This window comes from Chinchilla lanigera, unplaced genomic scaffold (genome assembly GCF_000276665.1).
Source record: "Chinchilla lanigera isolate Chin_1 unplaced genomic scaffold, ChiLan1.0 scaffold00146, whole genome shotgun sequence".
NCBI classification, from domain to species: Eukaryota; Metazoa; Chordata; class Mammalia; order Rodentia; family Chinchillidae; genus Chinchilla; species Chinchilla lanigera.
Window position 1 is genome coordinate 1,941,495 of NW_004955547.1, and position 16,263 is coordinate 1,957,757.

General features: G+C 44.4%; 1 protein-coding gene across 1 annotated transcript in view; it reads left to right on the forward strand.

Annotated features, from left to right (window-relative positions):
* Slc4a8 (solute carrier family 4, sodium bicarbonate cotransporter, member 8) overlaps positions 1 to 16,263 on the forward strand; it is a 78,689-nt gene that overhangs the window by 44,898 nt on the left and 17,528 nt on the right. The window contains exons 13-19 of the mRNA XM_005415404.2: positions 386 to 519; positions 1,774 to 2,019; positions 5,388 to 5,493; positions 6,294 to 6,455; positions 9,326 to 9,439; positions 14,035 to 14,196; positions 15,104 to 15,355. Of these exons, the coding sequence (XP_005415461.2) occupies positions 386 to 519; positions 1,774 to 2,019; positions 5,388 to 5,493; positions 6,294 to 6,455; positions 9,326 to 9,439; positions 14,035 to 14,196; positions 15,104 to 15,355 (1,176 nt within the window). The remainder of the gene's footprint in view (positions 1 to 385; positions 520 to 1,773; positions 2,020 to 5,387; positions 5,494 to 6,293; positions 6,456 to 9,325; positions 9,440 to 14,034; positions 14,197 to 15,103; positions 15,356 to 16,263) is intronic.

Consider the following 16,263-nt stretch of genomic DNA (forward strand, 5'->3'; position numbering starts at 1 on the left):
TTTCAGTGCCAGGTACCAAGTTAAATTGCTTGTTACCCCAAGAAGGGAAAGTATATGAATATATTGATGCAATCTGAAAATAAGATTTAAAATAACTCTGTATGGCAGCTTGTAGTTTGAGCTTTTTATATATTTTCAAATTCTAAATTGAGTCTGAAGAACAGAGTTTAGTTGAGAAATCATATGCAAATGGATTTTGGCACCTGAATGATTAAGGAGGTTTCTGTTTACAAGAGTATTAGATGATATGTACACATCACTCTTGCTAAGACGAAACACAAGCAGATGACTGTCAAGGCACACATGAGAGCTAAGTCAGGAGTGTATGTAAGTCAGCATTACTTGGTACTTGGGTCATACATTGCTCGGGTTTTTTCCTTCTCAGAGTGCAATTGAATCCTTGTTTGGAGCCTCCATGACTGGGATCGCCTATTCCTTGTTTGCGGGACAGCCTCTCACCATCCTGGGAAGCACTGGGCCAGTTCTTGTGTTTGAGAAGATTTTATTCAAATTTTGCAAGTAAGACATCTGTTTTTCTGAAAACTAACTGGATGTGGTTACTGTACTGCCAGAATTGAATGCCGGGGACTTAGGCAAGTATACAAGCAAGAGTGAGTATTCTAGATTGTGAAAAACCTGAGGGAAGAGCATCACTGGGCCTACTGGCCTGCCCCCAGGTAGCATCATACATATAACAGCAGATCTCCTTTTCCTTTTCTTTCTTTCTTTTTGGTGTTGTTTTTTAAGACAGGTTTTACTATGCAGATCAGGCTGGCCTTGAACTCACTTTGTAGCCTAGGCTGGCCACGAACCCACAGCAGCCTTCCTGCCTCAGCCTACCAAGTGCTGGGATTGTAGGCATGCACCAACATGCCCAGCCCTCCTATTCTTTTTCTCAGACAGGGTCTTGCTGTGTAGTTCAGGCTGGCCTTAAACTCACAACATACCCAGGCTTGCCTCGAATTTGTGGCAATCCTCCTGCTTCAGCCTTTTAGTGCTGAGGTTATATGCATGTACCACCATGCCAAACCAGATCTCCCACTTTTAAAGGGTTTGAGTATTGTCCTTCAGCCATTATTGAAGTCTTGAGTTGATGTTCAAAATATTTTCCGTAGCTATTTTCTCTCACCATTTCCATTTCAAGTCAGTTTTTAATTTGGCCTACTGTCCCTCCTTAGTATTCTGGTTGCTAGGGGTAATGACATCTCAGGAATGCCCTAGCTTCCCTACTTTTCCTATAAAATCTTTTTTTTTTTCCCCATTTTATGTTAGAAGAAGGAGCACATGGTACTAGAGCCAGACCCTTTTTGTTCCTGCTCAGATAGGCTCTTAATTACACTGGATAGTAATGGCAGAGATGTGCATGAGATGACCCCTTCCTTCTCCACTTTCTAGGTATTTGTTAAGGCAAATAGCACTTGGGAAGAAAACATTTATTTATTTATTTATTTATTTGGACAGGGTCTTACTATGTAGTTCAGATTGGCCTTCAACTCACTATGTAGCCCAGGCTGAGCTTGAACTCACGTCTATCCTCCTGCCTCAGCTTCCTGAGTGCTGAGATCACAGGTGTGCACCACACACCTGGCTCCCAGTGAAGCAAATCTTCAACCTGACTGTCCTAGGGCATTATTTAGGAATGAAGTGCAATCAGAATTAGGGATAAACCAGATTGCAGTGCTGGTATGGAAACCGTGAAATGAATCCAGCAGATCTGGCTATCTCTTAGCATCATCTATTCATGCTTTTCGATGAACTCTGTTCTTGTTTCAGAGATTACTCCCTTTCGTATCTCTCCCTGCGAGCTTGTATTGGACTGTGGACCGCCTTCCTGTGTATTGTCCTTGTGGCAACTGACGCCAGTTCCCTTGTCTGCTACATTACCCGCTTCACTGAAGAAGCATTTGCCTCCCTGATATGTATTATTTTCATCTATGAAGCAATAGAAAAGCTGATTCACCTGGCAGAGACCTATCCCGTCCACATGCACAGCCAGCTGGACCATCTTAGCCTCTATTAGTAAGTGTGTTTTCTGCTTATGTTTTTCTTTTTCTTCTTGTTTTTAATGGGGCAAAGGGCCCAAATTAATGGCTGATGCAGTGTGCCAGGCAGTGCTTGGGAAGAGTCTTGGCCTCCTGGGAAACAGCTGAGCTGTGGATGAGGGGGCCTGGAGGGCCGCCAAAGGAGAACAATCAAAGTGATGACTGAGGTTGGACTGAGTGAAACCCAGAGACTTGAGAAACGCTTTCCAGAGCTTTCATGTGCTTCTACGCATTGAGGCAAAACCCAGCTGCAGCAGCGGGGATCTGACTGTGTTACTGAGAAGAACTGCTTTTCACCAGGACTGAGCCCCTCGGCCCTGTTACCAGGGGAGAGAGCGGGCTTCTTCTCTGAAGATGTACAGATAACTCTTAGGAACTGTTAAGTAAAATGGATTAATAATTCCCTTCGGATCAGGTGTCTCTCCCACTGTATCACAAAGATTTAGAAACATCCTTCCTCCCTAGATTTTTACCTAAGATTCTGTTTCAGACAGGTGGGGTGGTGCACACCTGTAATCGCAGTGCTGTGGGAGGCCAAAGCAAGAAAATCACAAATTCATCTTACCTATTAGCGTGACCCTGTCACAAAAAAAAGGAAAAAGATTCTAGGTATTTTTCATGTGTTCAACATTGTTTGGATTAGCTAGAAAAGAAACACAACATCTGGCAGTATTTTCAGTCATCTAAGAGAATATGGCTGTCTTGGTTACTTTTCTCTTGTTGCTGAGACAAAATACCCAACGCCCAAAATTAAGGAAGGAAACGTTTATTTACCTTACAGTTTGTGGAGGTTTCAGTCTATACTTGGCTGGCTCCAAGGCAGGGTGGCACATGGCAGAGGGCAAATGTTCATGGCCTAGAAAGAGCACAGCAACAACAGCAAAGCGGGGAGCAACAAGCCTCTTCTCCTCCCTTTTACTGCAAACAGGCTATGCCCACGCACGGGGCGTGTAGCACTCACATAATCTCCATGCCCTCCTCCTGCACAGGTTCAGGATGAATACAAAGTAAAGGACCCTGGCCCCCTGCCCAGTCACTCATTTAACCTTCTAAACTTCTCACACTGAAACAGTAAACAACATCCTAGAGCAGGAAGGGTGTTTCCTTTTCACCCCAGGATGTAGAAGTGCTGAGTTACTTAGTTAAGCTTCTAGACTCCTCAAGTTGACACAATGTATCAACCATAACAAGGGCCAATGTATCATTTCTTCTCTGGAATAATATTCTCCAAATTATCTAGCCCTGTACTCTGTTTCCTCCCTTCTGGCTGTACAGTTCTGATGTGGTAGTGAAGTGGATAGTTTTTTTGTTTTTTGTTTTTTTTTTTCATTTTTCATCCTCTTCTCTTTAAAGTAGATAGTTTTTTAATTTGAGACAGTGTCTTGCTAAGTCACTAAGTTGCCCAGACAGGGTTAGAATTTGCAGGACTCTTGCTTGAGCTTCCAGAGTGCTGAGATTATGCATATGCTACCACACCTAGTTTTTTCATGGCCTTTAGCATTGAATCATATTCCCTTGCCTAGATGTACCTTAATTTATCTATTTACCCATTAAAAGACATCTTGGCTGCTTCAAATTTAAAATTGATTTTTAAAATTTTATTTTTGACTATTTATTTTTAAGATAGGCTCTTCCTATGTAATTCAGATTGGCCTTAAACTCTCTATGTAGCCCAGGCTGGCCTTGAACACTCAGTGATCCTTGTGCCTCAGCCTCCCAAGTGCGAGGACTATAGGCAGGTACCACCATGCCCCACACCTGGTTTAATTTTGACTATTTAAAAACATTTACATCTATTACACACACACACACACACAGAGCTTTTTGGGTTAGAATCTCACTGTCTTATCCAGACTGACCTCAAATTCCAGAGCTCAAGTGATCATCCTGCCTCAGCCTGCCAAATGACTGAGATGGTTTATTTATTTATTATTTTTATAGATGGTTTATTTTCATTTTTAATTAACATGTAGTAATTGTACGTATTTATAGGAGACAGAACATTTTGATGCAAGTATATAGAGTATAATCATCAAATTAAAGTAATTGGTATATCTATGGAGTTGACTTAAAAATTCTTTAGGTATAGCATTCTATAACTTTCTCTATTACTTTTCATTTTTTTGTTTCCTGTAATTATTCTGACCTATTGAAATCTTTTTGAGTTTTAATTCTGTCACAGACAGCATGTTTATTAAATTCATAAATGAAACAAATATGGTAGGGATGACTGTGTCAGTTGACCATACCAGGAGCCAGCTCAGGCATGAAGCATGCTGGGATTGGGAGACAGTGTGACGGCTGTGGGGTAGTTGTACAGACATACCGCAGGGGGTAATTGTACAATACTGTGGGGGAGTTGTATAGATATTCCTCTTTCAGACTCACAGTCAAGGCTCGCTGTTTGGATTTAGGACCTGCTGCTTGGACTTATGATCGGTCTTTTTTTGTGTGTATAGTTCTGTATGTCTTATTTATAACACCTCAATGTCTTTTTTTCGTACAATATACCTTGTTTATGTAGTACTATACATTTTGCTGATTATACTGTATAGTACAGTTCTGTAGTTATATATATGTCCTGTTATATATTACAGTAGTGCCTGTAAGAATTATGTAAATAAAAGCAAAGTCATCAAGTTGGAGTTTTCTTTATCATTTCTTTGTTCTAAATATTGTGATACACATACTATATACGGTTCCCCATTTAGCAACCAGTTCATTTAATGACCTCGCGCAGGAACGGAACTTGGTTGTTAAATGAGGAATGTCTGTAGTCTGATCTGGTTTAAATGAAAGAGGAGGCTGAGGAAAGAGGAGGCCTGGCTCTAGCATGAGTAGCCGGGAAATGGCCAGAGTAGTGGGATCTATCAAGGACAGTATAGAATCGGAAAGAGTTTGCGTTGTACTTCCAGGAGACTGCACTGTTTAGAACAAGAGCGTGATGGGGGTGTAAAAGTAAACTGTCCAGGCTTGGAGGAAGTTGTTGAGAACTGAACAGAGTTGTCAGGACCTCCTTGCCATGTGATTGAATTTCATAGCAAGAGCCTAAGAGATGAAAAGCAAGCAGGGAGGCCACCGGGGCTCATTCTGGGCACATCATATGCCAGGCTTGGTTGTCTGCACATCATGCAAGACTTAAAGTTGATGTGAGTTCATCTTCAGTTAATGGCCAGCTGAAAACGATGGATGGGCCCCAACCAACAGGACACATCGCGGGGGTCTAAAGTATGCAGAAGCGAAAGGATGAAGATGCCGACAGAGCCTCTAACCCAGTTATAGCTAAAAACGTTTATTTGCATACCTGGCTGCTCTTCTCAAGAAGCTTTTCTCCTTTTCTCTCAGCTGCAGGTGTACGGTCCCAGAGAATCCCAACAACCACACCCTGCAGTACTGGAAGGACCACAACATCGTGACGACAGAAGTGAACTGGGCCAACCTCACTGTCAGTGTAAGTTTGGGAGTTGCGCTATCACTGTGACCACCAGGTTGAGGAGGGACATCGAATTGGAAAAGGTCTGGCCCTCAGATGCCAACTCTGGCATTTAAGAACATAGCATAAAAAAAGAAAATAAGCCAAGTGTGGTGGCACAAACTATAATCCCAGTACTTGGAAGACTGAGGCAGAAGGACCATGAGTTCAAGACCGCCCTGGACTACATAGCAAGGTCAAGGCCAACCCGGACTACTGCATAAGGCTGAGACCCTGTCTCAAAAACCAACCAACAAAAAAAAACAAACAAACCAGAAACACTATTCTTACTGACTTTATTTTTCCCTTTCAAAAGTTTTCTTGTACATGAAGGGAGAAGAAGGCCATCCCTCCCTTCTCCTCCGTGCTCACCGCCCTGTGACCCTGGGCCGAGGGTACGTGGGAATGAGACCTGCCGGGCAGGAAGCAGGTCCAGGCTTTGTAGGGCTTAAGGAAAGTTCAGGTTTGGAGGTCCTCTGTAATAAAAACAGTAGAAATTGCCAGGCCCTTCCAGAGTCTGGGAAGCTCAGGGCAGTTCTAGTTTCATTCTTACCAGTATCGTAAGTCCTAGTGGGAGCCTACTTGAAAAGCATCTCAGTTAGGGCCAGAGTAGAACCTGCTTGAAAGTCAGAGCCCCCAGCTGCATGGAGGTCATGGATGCTGCTGGCAGCATGTGTTCCCCAGCGCCTGTGGGACGACAAAGAGGGGGACTCAGAGGGTAGCAGCTGTTTTTTCTCCGTGTGTCCGCCTCTTGTCACGCAGAATGTTTGTTCTTCCAGAAATGCCAAGAGATGCATGGAGAATTTGTAGGATCTGCTTGTGGCCATCATGGACCCTACACTCCTGATGTCCTCTTCTGGTCCTGTATTCTCTTCTTCACTACCTTCATCCTCTCCAGCACCTTAAAGACATTTAAGACTAGCCGCTATTTCCCAACCAAAGTAAGTAGCACACTCATGCAGCGCTTTGCGGCGCTTTTGTGTTAGGACTGTGATGTAAGAGAACCTGTGCTCACCCTGTGTGCTGACCGTGGGGTAGAGGAGCAGTGTGGAGAGCTCCACGCGTCCTGATCAGCTACAGCATGACTCTCTGTTCTGGTGTCTGGCATCTGTTTCATAGATCTGCAGTGTGGGATGGGGATGCTTGAAATCTATTTATTTATTTATATTTTAAAGAAAAGAAAAAAACACCTGTAAAACAATGGTATAAAATTTCAAAACAAGATTATAGGAGAGTAACAATTATTAGTACGTTGTGTATTGTTATCTTCAAAATAGTTGCTCATACTACAAGATACAGACATGAAAAATTGATCAAACAGGCATAAACCTTTCTTTTCAATGAACTAATAGCAATTAGTAGTATAACTATTTTAGCTATCATATATATATGTATTCTTAAAATCTTCTTGACTTAAAAGTGAGGATCACATAAGCTTAAGATGGTAATAATGTTCTCTAGGAGCTATTAAGTTTCATTTCTAGAGTACTATTAGTCTCATTTCTAGAATTTTGGGACACTAAACATGCAACAGCTAGAGCGAGCTTGTGAGCATGGTAAGTTGGGTTGATTGTCTTGGATACTTCAGAGGATCCCAAAGTTCAGGTGTCCTCCCAGGGCTGGATGCTGCTGGCAGCTCTTGTAGCTTATGAAGTCATTGGCCACACTGATGACAGCAGGCACCATGCCCTAGTTTGGTTTGCATCACCGGAGCCCCAACAACCTTCCCCTGATCCACATAGCATCGTCTGTACCATGGCAGGGCTTCTGCCAGTTTTGTCAGGGCTTAATTAGAGGGAGGGTGTAGAGTAGCTAAATGGGCCTTTGCTTTGAAAAGGAGCCCAACTCAGGAGAGAACGGTTTTTTGAGCTTTCAGTCAGGCACATTTTCAGAACAAAGTATATGAGTGGGTGGGGGGTCAGTTGATACATACATTCCAACCCATTCCTACACTTCATGACCCTGTGTAGTAGTTAAGAAACATACGTATTAACCAAGTTCTGAATCTTTGTTTACCGTCTGAAGAGATAGTTAACAAATGGCTATGGAGTACTGTTACTCAGGAGTAGGTAAGTGCTATGGTAGATGCGAAAGAAGTTTAAAAGACAATATCTGCCATCAAATAGAGAAGGAACCACATGAAGCAACTGGGTGCCATATGCAACAGTAGTAAGTAGCTGGACGCCAGCCTGGTGTGTCAGCACCATAGGAGTTTGGAGGACAGAGAAGCCCTGTCCTGGGCCCCAGGATGGTCACGACAGGTTTCAGGAGCGGGGAATCTTCAGAGTTTATATAACATCAAGGGAAGAACTAACAAAACCATGGAGAAGGTGCTAGATGCCTCCAGTGACAAGGCAAAGTGAAGTCTTGTTAAGCTGTTGCTGATGTTACTTATGCATGGCTAGGGTACCTTCTGCTCTGTCTGTGCTGGAAGTTCATGCTAAGGTGGGCACAGTCATTTGATAGAAAGCATTTTAATGTTGTGATTATTTTTCTCTTTTTTTTTTTTTTTTTTTTGAGAGAATTGAACTCATTTTTTGAGACAGGGTTTCACTATGCAGTCCAGGGTGGCCTTGAGCTCACTACTGTAGCTCAGGCTGGCCTTGAACTCACAGCAGTCCTCTTGCCTCAGCCTCTCTTGAGTGTTGGGGTTGCAGGCATGTGCCACTACACCTAGCAGAAACTATTTTATTAAAGCTACACTAAGCTATAGCATAATATATTTGCTTAGAGAAGGCCTTAAATTGGATGGGAATCCACAACAAAATGGAAATAAGTGCTGTAGAAAGAAAGAAGAGAGAGAGAGAAAGAAAGAAAAAGAGAAAGAAAGAAAGAAAGAAAGAAAGAAAGAAAGAAAGAAAGAAAGAAAGAAAGAAAAGAGGGAAAGGCAAGCAAGCAGGAGAGAAGTCCAGGATGCCCTGGGGTGGCAGGAAGTGGCCAGTTTTAAGTAGGATCATTAGAGAAGATGTCAGAGAAGAGGCAGTATATGAGTTAAGCTGGTGGAGGTTAGTGAGCTATCCAAGAGGTCACCTAGAGGAAGAGCATTGCAGATAGAGGGATGAGCATGTGTGAAGACCCTGAGTGAGAATGAGGCTCACGTTTCAGGAGCAGCAATGAGCAGAGCAGCAGAAAAGCATTAGGAGCTATGCATGGAGAGGGGATGATGCCATCTGTGTGGGCCTCAGAGGCCAAGAGGGCGTTTTGGGTTTTTAATTCTATGAAACAAGGAATCATTGGAGGGTTTTGGTAGAAGTGTGATATCATCTAGGTTATATTTTAAGTTACCCTTCCTGTGGCTGTTGAAAGAAACCTCTGGAGGGCAAAGACAGAAAGTATTGGGAGGCCACTATAGTTGCCCCAGCAAGAGCTGCTGGTGACTGCACTGAGTGGGAGCAGTGGGGTGGTGAGAGGGCCTAGATCCTTTCCCGGATAACTGGGTGTGCAGGGAAGCGGAGTTGATGCTACTGTTGAAGCTCCTGCCTAGCATTTTGGACCATGACTATCCAAGAGAATCTTACTTCCTGGTGTTTAGAACTAGAGCCTGAACCTGGGCCTAAATGCCCCAAATAGAACTTGTCAGAGATTGGGTTGGGTCACACTGGAGTTTGTTAGAGGGTTTATTCTCCCTCATCCTGGCCCCTTTAGGGGCATTAATTTGAGTGTACTGATACATCCTCTTGTTTAAATATGCTTGTATTTAGTTCAACTATAAAATGAAAGGATTTTCCTCAGAATATTTAAAGCTTTTACAATATTAAATTGTTTTCTAGCATATTTAACTTAACAAAACACTGTTTCAATCTTATGCCAGGTGCGCTCCATGGTGAGTGACTTTGCAGTTTTCCTCACTATCTTCACAATGGTGATTATTGATTTTTTGATTGGAGTCCCATCACCAAAGCTTCAAGTTCCCAGTGTGTTCAAGGTAAGTGGATCTCAGGATGCTTGGTGCCTTCCTGAGTTTTGTAGAATCTGATCCCAGGTTGATTTCAAAGGCCTTTCCACATCATTTACTTTCCAGTTGTTAGATAAGTTTTGCAGTTCTCTGAATATAAAACTTGTTTCTCCTACCTTGCTATTCAGAAAACTCAACTCTGTAGGTCTAGCTGAGTTCAGATCAGAAAAGTCAAGGAACAGGAAAATAAAGGAACAGGAAAATTGTTTAATGAGTGAAAAAAACCCAATTATCATGAACACCACTTACAGTTAAGATTTAAAATAATGGAACATGCTTATTGACATAAATACATACGCAATTCTGTGGAAATGTGGGTCCCTGGAACAAATCTAGTTAACAGCACCTTCACTGAGCAGCACTGTTTAGGGTACGAGGAGGGATGGGAAGGCGAAGGCCCCACACCCTCCGCTCAAGGGTCTTCCTGTGTAGAAGAGAAATGAACCTAAGAGGGACCTTGTCTGGAGTCCCGCTAGGACCCCTCCCAGAGAAGCAGGGTATCTCTTCAGTGCTGTTCTGTTGGTTACTTGTATAATCTGTAATTTACAGTGTCTTTTTTTTTTTTTTTCTGGTACCGGGAATCGAACTCACAACCTTGTGCTTGCCAGGCGGGCGCTGTGCCGCTGAGCTAAATCCCCAGCTCTACAGTGTCTTTTAAAACACATGTACATAGTGCAAAACAAATTAATACATGGGACTCCAAATCTGTTTCGGTTTGGCAGTGCTGAGGAGGCAGAAAAGATAGAAAAGCTGTGCTCAGATGCACAGATCACCAGTGGGTAGCGGGGAGAGAAGACCTGGCGCCCTCAGTGACTTCGGAAGAGTAAGAGAGTAGGGTTATGGGAGAGGACTGAGGAGAGGGCAGGCGGGGAAAGAGGCAGTTTCTTTGCCTGCCTTTGGCCCCACTCGTTGGCCCTTGGCTTCCCTCTGTCTTTCTCTATGAAAAACACCTGTTAAAAATAACTTTCCCCCTATTGTATATCAGTGTTTAATTTTGTTAAATTTGTTGAAATACCATCAGTTAGGAATTTATGAGTTAACAAACACCGTCTTACAACACCCCTGAGAATCTGGCCTTTTCATCTTTGTGTGAATAAGCATAATCAGCTTTCTCTCTAATACCTAGCTGAGCTCAGCCCTGCAAGAGGAATGGATTTCATATAAAAACAGGTAACTTAGGAGCATCAAGCAGTCCTTGGAAAAGTTCCCTAATGGGTAGGCTTAAGATAGTCAGAAGTCACTGAATTTCTGGGCCATCTGGGAAGAAAGCCTCTGGGAGGTAGGAGAGAGATGAGAAAGGGAAATTGGAGGGTGTCCAAGAAAATACTGCTTTTTCAGGAGGCAGAGAAGAACTTTTCTTCTTTCCGTTTTCCCTTCCGTAGTAAGTCACATGGCTGCCAGCTCGTAGGACCCAACCTAAAGCTGGGACAGTTACCCCTGCATCCCTTCATATCTCAGTAGATGGTTCAAGGACCCTTAGGGACATGGGTACTCTAGTCCATTAAATAAAATGGTCTCGCATTGGTATATAACCTGTGTACATCCTCCTGTATACTTGAAGTCATCTCTAGATTGTTATAACACCTAATATAATGTGAATACTGTATAAGTGCTTATTATGCTGTAGTGTTTAGGAATAATGATAAAGAAGAAATCTACATGTTTAGTATAGATGCAATTTTTTCTCAAATATATTCACTCTGAAGCTGATGAATCCAAAGATATAGAAATCACAAATATGGTGGGCTAGCTGTGCTGTTACTAGGGGCCATCACGTCATTAGGATTTAATACGTTTTTGTGCTTGTCCAAGGACTTATCTGCTACTTAGAACATTGTTATTAAGGAAACATAGGTTCTGTAAACTTTTAGAATCTAACATATTCAGAATTTAGGACTTACCAGTATTATTAGAGAGCCTTTGAACGTGAGAGTCACAACTAATATAGAACTAAATACTTCAGATATAACAAATTTTGCTCTTTTTTGTTGAGTTTTGGTTAATTCTGGGCCTATTTATATACCTGGCCCCTTTTTTTTTAATGAACCTTTGATTTATAGCCTCCTTCTTTTTTTTTTGGTACCGGGAATCGAACTCAGGACCTTGCGCTCGCCAGGCAGGCACTTATGCCACTGAGCTGTATCCCCAGCCCTTGAACCTTTGATTTATGATGGAGTAAATTATGAGATTCTCAACTGGAAATCTGTGGAGGGGCAGACTCCCTACCTCACATCATGTGCAATCAATTCTACATAACATCTTTCTTATGTCAGGCAAAAACTAAAGGTTACAGAATACTTCCTTGACCATGTGATAAAGATTTATTAAACAAGGTGAAAAACAAAAGCATAAACTCTAGAAGACAAGAATAAGGAAAACTAGTGGGGCAAGGTGGCACATGTCTGTCATCCTAGCTACTCCAGAGACTGAAGCAGGACAGGAGGATTCCAAATTCAAGGCCAGCCTGGGCAATTTAGTGAGGCCCTCTTTCAAAATGAAAAAGAGCCTATCATGGTGGTGCAGGGCTGTAATCCCTGTACCCTGGGGTGTGAGGCAGAAGGATCACAAGTTTAAGCAGCCCAGGCAATTTACCAGGCTTAGCAAGCCCAGTATCTTTTTTTTTTTTTCTTTGTCTTTTTGAGGCAGGGTTGCTATGCAGTCCAGGCTGGCCCTGAGCTCACTTTGTAGCCCAGGCTGGTCTCAGGCATACAGTTGTCCTCCTACCTCAGCCTCCCAAGTGCTGGGATTGCAGGCGTGCGCCACCATGCCTGGCCAAGGACCCAGTATCAAAATAAAAAATAAAAAAGGAGCTAGGTAGGGTGGCCCACACCTGTAATCACAACATTGAGGGAAGCCAAGGCAGCAAGGTCACAAGTTGGAGCCCAGCCTGGGCTACATAGGAAGGCTGTGTTTCAAAACACAAAGAAAAACCTCACCTATGAGTATTACTAATCCTACAAACTCAAAAAAATGGTCCTGTGGGGCCCCAGTAAGGACTTGGGAGCATTTAAAGCAGTATCTGGGAGAGGATGTATTCCTGAGGTAGAAGGACCCAGCACGAGGCCCCACTGCCCTAGGCCACAGGTCCCCCTACAGACCCAGCATAGTCCTGCGCCTGATGGTTCCCGGTCCCCAAAGGTGCCCCCCTTCTAGAACGTGGAGGGTATGGTGGAGACGGAGAGTCTCCAGAAGGCATCCAGGACTGCGGGGATCCCAGGAGGCCCCAGTGGGGTCCAATCGGTGGTGCAGCCCCAGGGCTCCCCCCAGTCCCAGGGTATCACTGCCTGCAAGCCGGGTACTCTCATGCAGGGCAGGAGCTGGGTGGGTGTGGAGGCTCAAGGGGAGAAATAAGTGGGTGAGCTCAGTGGGGGCTGCACGCTGTGTAGACCCTGTAACTGCTGCACCCGCAAGGTGAGCTCTAGCCACGGGCAGCTGGTCTGGCACCTCCTAAGCCACATCTGCACTTGGCACTCCTTCAGATTCAGCGTGGCTGCCAGGGCTACCCAGGTCTCAAGGGAGGGCTACCTGTCTGTCTTGGAATGTTTTTCTAGCTTGTGATGCTGTTCCCTGCAATAGATCTGGGCAGTAGGCCATGCATACTGGGAGATGGTGACTGAGACAAAGGGCCCCTCGCATCTCCGATTGACTTGGTCAGTGGCGAGCAAACGAACTTGAGCATATGAACCCGGGAAATCACCAAGTTACTGCATCCTGGCTCTTGCTCTGCCCCGCACCTCTCCCTGGCCTCTTATCCTCTAACACCACTTGCCAAAAATGGCGACCTTGTCTTCCCCACAGTACCCTGGGGCTAGAGGCTGAGGATCTAGGAAAGTGTGGGCATGTCATAGCTCTCCCAAGCTTTGTGAACAACTACTTCATAGAAGCACTGGGAGGGTTCCTCAGTCCAAAAGTCCAAGTGCAGACATCTTGGGCTCTTCTCAAGCCTTGGATCCTGTTGCACCATGGTGGGAGAAGACCTATGCAGTGATCCAACCCCAGCCCGAGAGATCCGTGCAGCTGGCTCTGTTTTGCCTTTGCTGTGCTGTGGAGGCATTCTATGGCCTCTGGAGAGGAGCGGTAGGAGGACAGTCTAAGTCAGAGGTGCTGAACCTACGCTGCGTGTGGCGCAGCGGGCTACAGCATGAAAAGCTCTAAAAAGCTCATTGTCACTGCTCTAAGTTATTTATATTTGTCTCTGGAAGCCATTAATATTTTTAGAACAGATTTGGTTGTTAATTATATTTACTTGGACTAATGTTGAGATAAGTTGCTTTCTTTGTGCAGAGGGATTTGGAGAATAAGGGGGAAGAAGTGTAGGATTAATAAATATTCCACAGCAAGTTAATAACTGAGGATTGACTATTTCACAGAGGATTTGGAAAAAGGTCATAGATTTCCTGAGGGATTGCTGTATTTCATGTCTGTTTTCCTTCTTCTTAAAAAGGGATTCTCATTCGAATGAAGATAAAAAGAAATGTATAATTCTGATTCACGTTGATCTGTTTTGCCCTAATGACTATAGTTAACTTAAAATGGAAAAATAGAGTCTTTCTTTTTCCCATTAGCCAACAAGGGATGATCGGGGATGGATTATCAATCCCATTGGCCCCAACCCCTGGTGGACTGTGATAGCTGCGATCATCCCAGCTCTCCTCTGCACCATCTTGATATTCATGGACCAGCAGATCACAGCAGTCATCATTAACAGGAAGGAACACAAGCTCAAGGTAACAAGAAGTTGGGACCTAGAAGAACGCTGTGGCAGCCGGTCACATTTTTACTTTAGGATAAGCCCATGAACACCAGGAACTGCAGAACCTGGGTAAAAAGTCTTAGAAGGGGCTCCTAAGGGGTCTTCATTCTCCACCCACTAATTACAAGAAATTGGTTTGGAAACAAAACTAGAGTGGACATGGAGGTATGATGGGAAAGAAGCTTGGACTCCCGGGCCTCTTCTCTTAAGCCTCCAGGGGCAGATGGTGGGCAGAGTGTTTGACGGCCCTTATCTAGCTACATGCTTGGATTCCACAGCTACATAACTTGTCTTCCTGAGGTTCAGGTTAGGGCTCGGGCAGCTACATTCTCCTTGAGCAAGTACTGTCCCTTTCGTGTCAATTACAGGTGTTTTCCAGATTGAACTTTGAACTGCAGGGTTCTTAGGTGCTAGAGTTAGTTCCAGTGCATGAACGAGTGAGGTGCTTCACGCCTTCCTTCTCTGCTGTTTCCTGACTTAGACTGGGTAACACCCAGATCGGGCAGGGATCTGAGGTGCATTGCAGGAATGCAGGAACATTTATCTCCAACTCCTATGAGTGTCTACTAGAATCAGCAAGACATGGGTTGGTCTCTAGTTACTTTTCCAGAGAAAACGGATCTTTGAATGTGTGAGACTCAGCGTAAACTGGGGGCAGTTGGATAAAGAATGGGTCTTGACGTGTAGGACAGGCTAAGAGTTCCCTTTTTTCTTTTCTGTTTCTTTCTAACCAGGGGAGTTGCAAGACTCCTCTGGCACCCGGGCCCTTTCCTCCTTGCCCATAAACCTCTACCTGCTTTGGGCCAGGGCCCTTAGCTCAGTGTTGTATACAGCGCTCTAGCCAGCCCGCTGATAGTGACGGGTGCTCTTCTTCTCCACAGAAAGGCTGTGGCTATCACCTGGACCTGCTGATGGTGGCCGTCATGCTGGGCGTCTGCTCCATCATGGGCCTGCCCTGGTTTGTGGCTGCAACTGTCCTGTCCATCACACACGTGAACAGTCTCAAGCTAGAATCTGAGTGCTCTGCTCCGGGAGAACAGCCCAAGTTCCTGGGCATCCGGGAGCAGAGAGTGACAGGCCTTATGATCTTCGTGCTGATGGGCTGCTCAGTCTTCATGACGGCTATCTTAAAGGTAATTATTCATTCATTTGGGAGACAAATATTGAGTGTCTTGGTGCCAGGAATCCTGCTAAGTGTTTGGGACGCAGCAGCTCGCCAAATAGACCCACAGACAAATCCCAGTCCTGGAAAAGCGTATTCTAGGGGGGTAAGACAGATAAGAAAATTAGTTAAGAAAACAAACATGATAATTACAGAATGTAGTAAGTGATGAAAAGGAGATATACGTCGTTCTTTGCAGCTGTAGAGAATGAAGGGGTGCTATTCAGTTAGGCTCAGAGAAGACCGTATTTAAGATAAGGTGGAGCCAGCGAATCGTGGGCGGTAGAAGATGGCACGAAGGAAGCGGAGAAAAGCGGCCACGTGTGGCCCTGAAGTAGGAAAGAGTGACACGTGTTCTAGAAGAGATCAGGGCCGTGAGGCTCAAGGGTGCTGAGTAAGGCGGAAGTCAGTGAGAGGAGCCTGAAGAGGAGGCAGGGCCAGGCCAGCAAGGGCCTTTGGGGCTTTAACAGGAAGGGGACACGATTCGGTAGTACGGTATTTGTAAAAACTCACTCCGGCAGCTGTCTAGAGAACACGTGTATGGGAGGAGAACAGAAGCAAGACGAGGGAGGCAGCTGCAGGTGAGCAGTGATGCTGGCTTGGCAGATGAAAAGGCTGGGCCTCTGTACACCTTAGAGGCAGATCTAAAGGTCTGGCCAGCTGAAGTGGATGTGGAATGGGGTAAGGAAAAAACCAAAGATGCCTGTTACATTTCTGACTCGGCCATCTGGTGAAGATTAATAGCATTTCTTAAAATGGCATAGATGACATTTTGATTTTGTGGCAAATAGGGTGATGGTTAGGATTTGAGTGAGAGTCTGGAATTAGCTGCGTGGAGAGACTAGAGCATGGTTCTGGATTAATAATATAAGTAGTAGT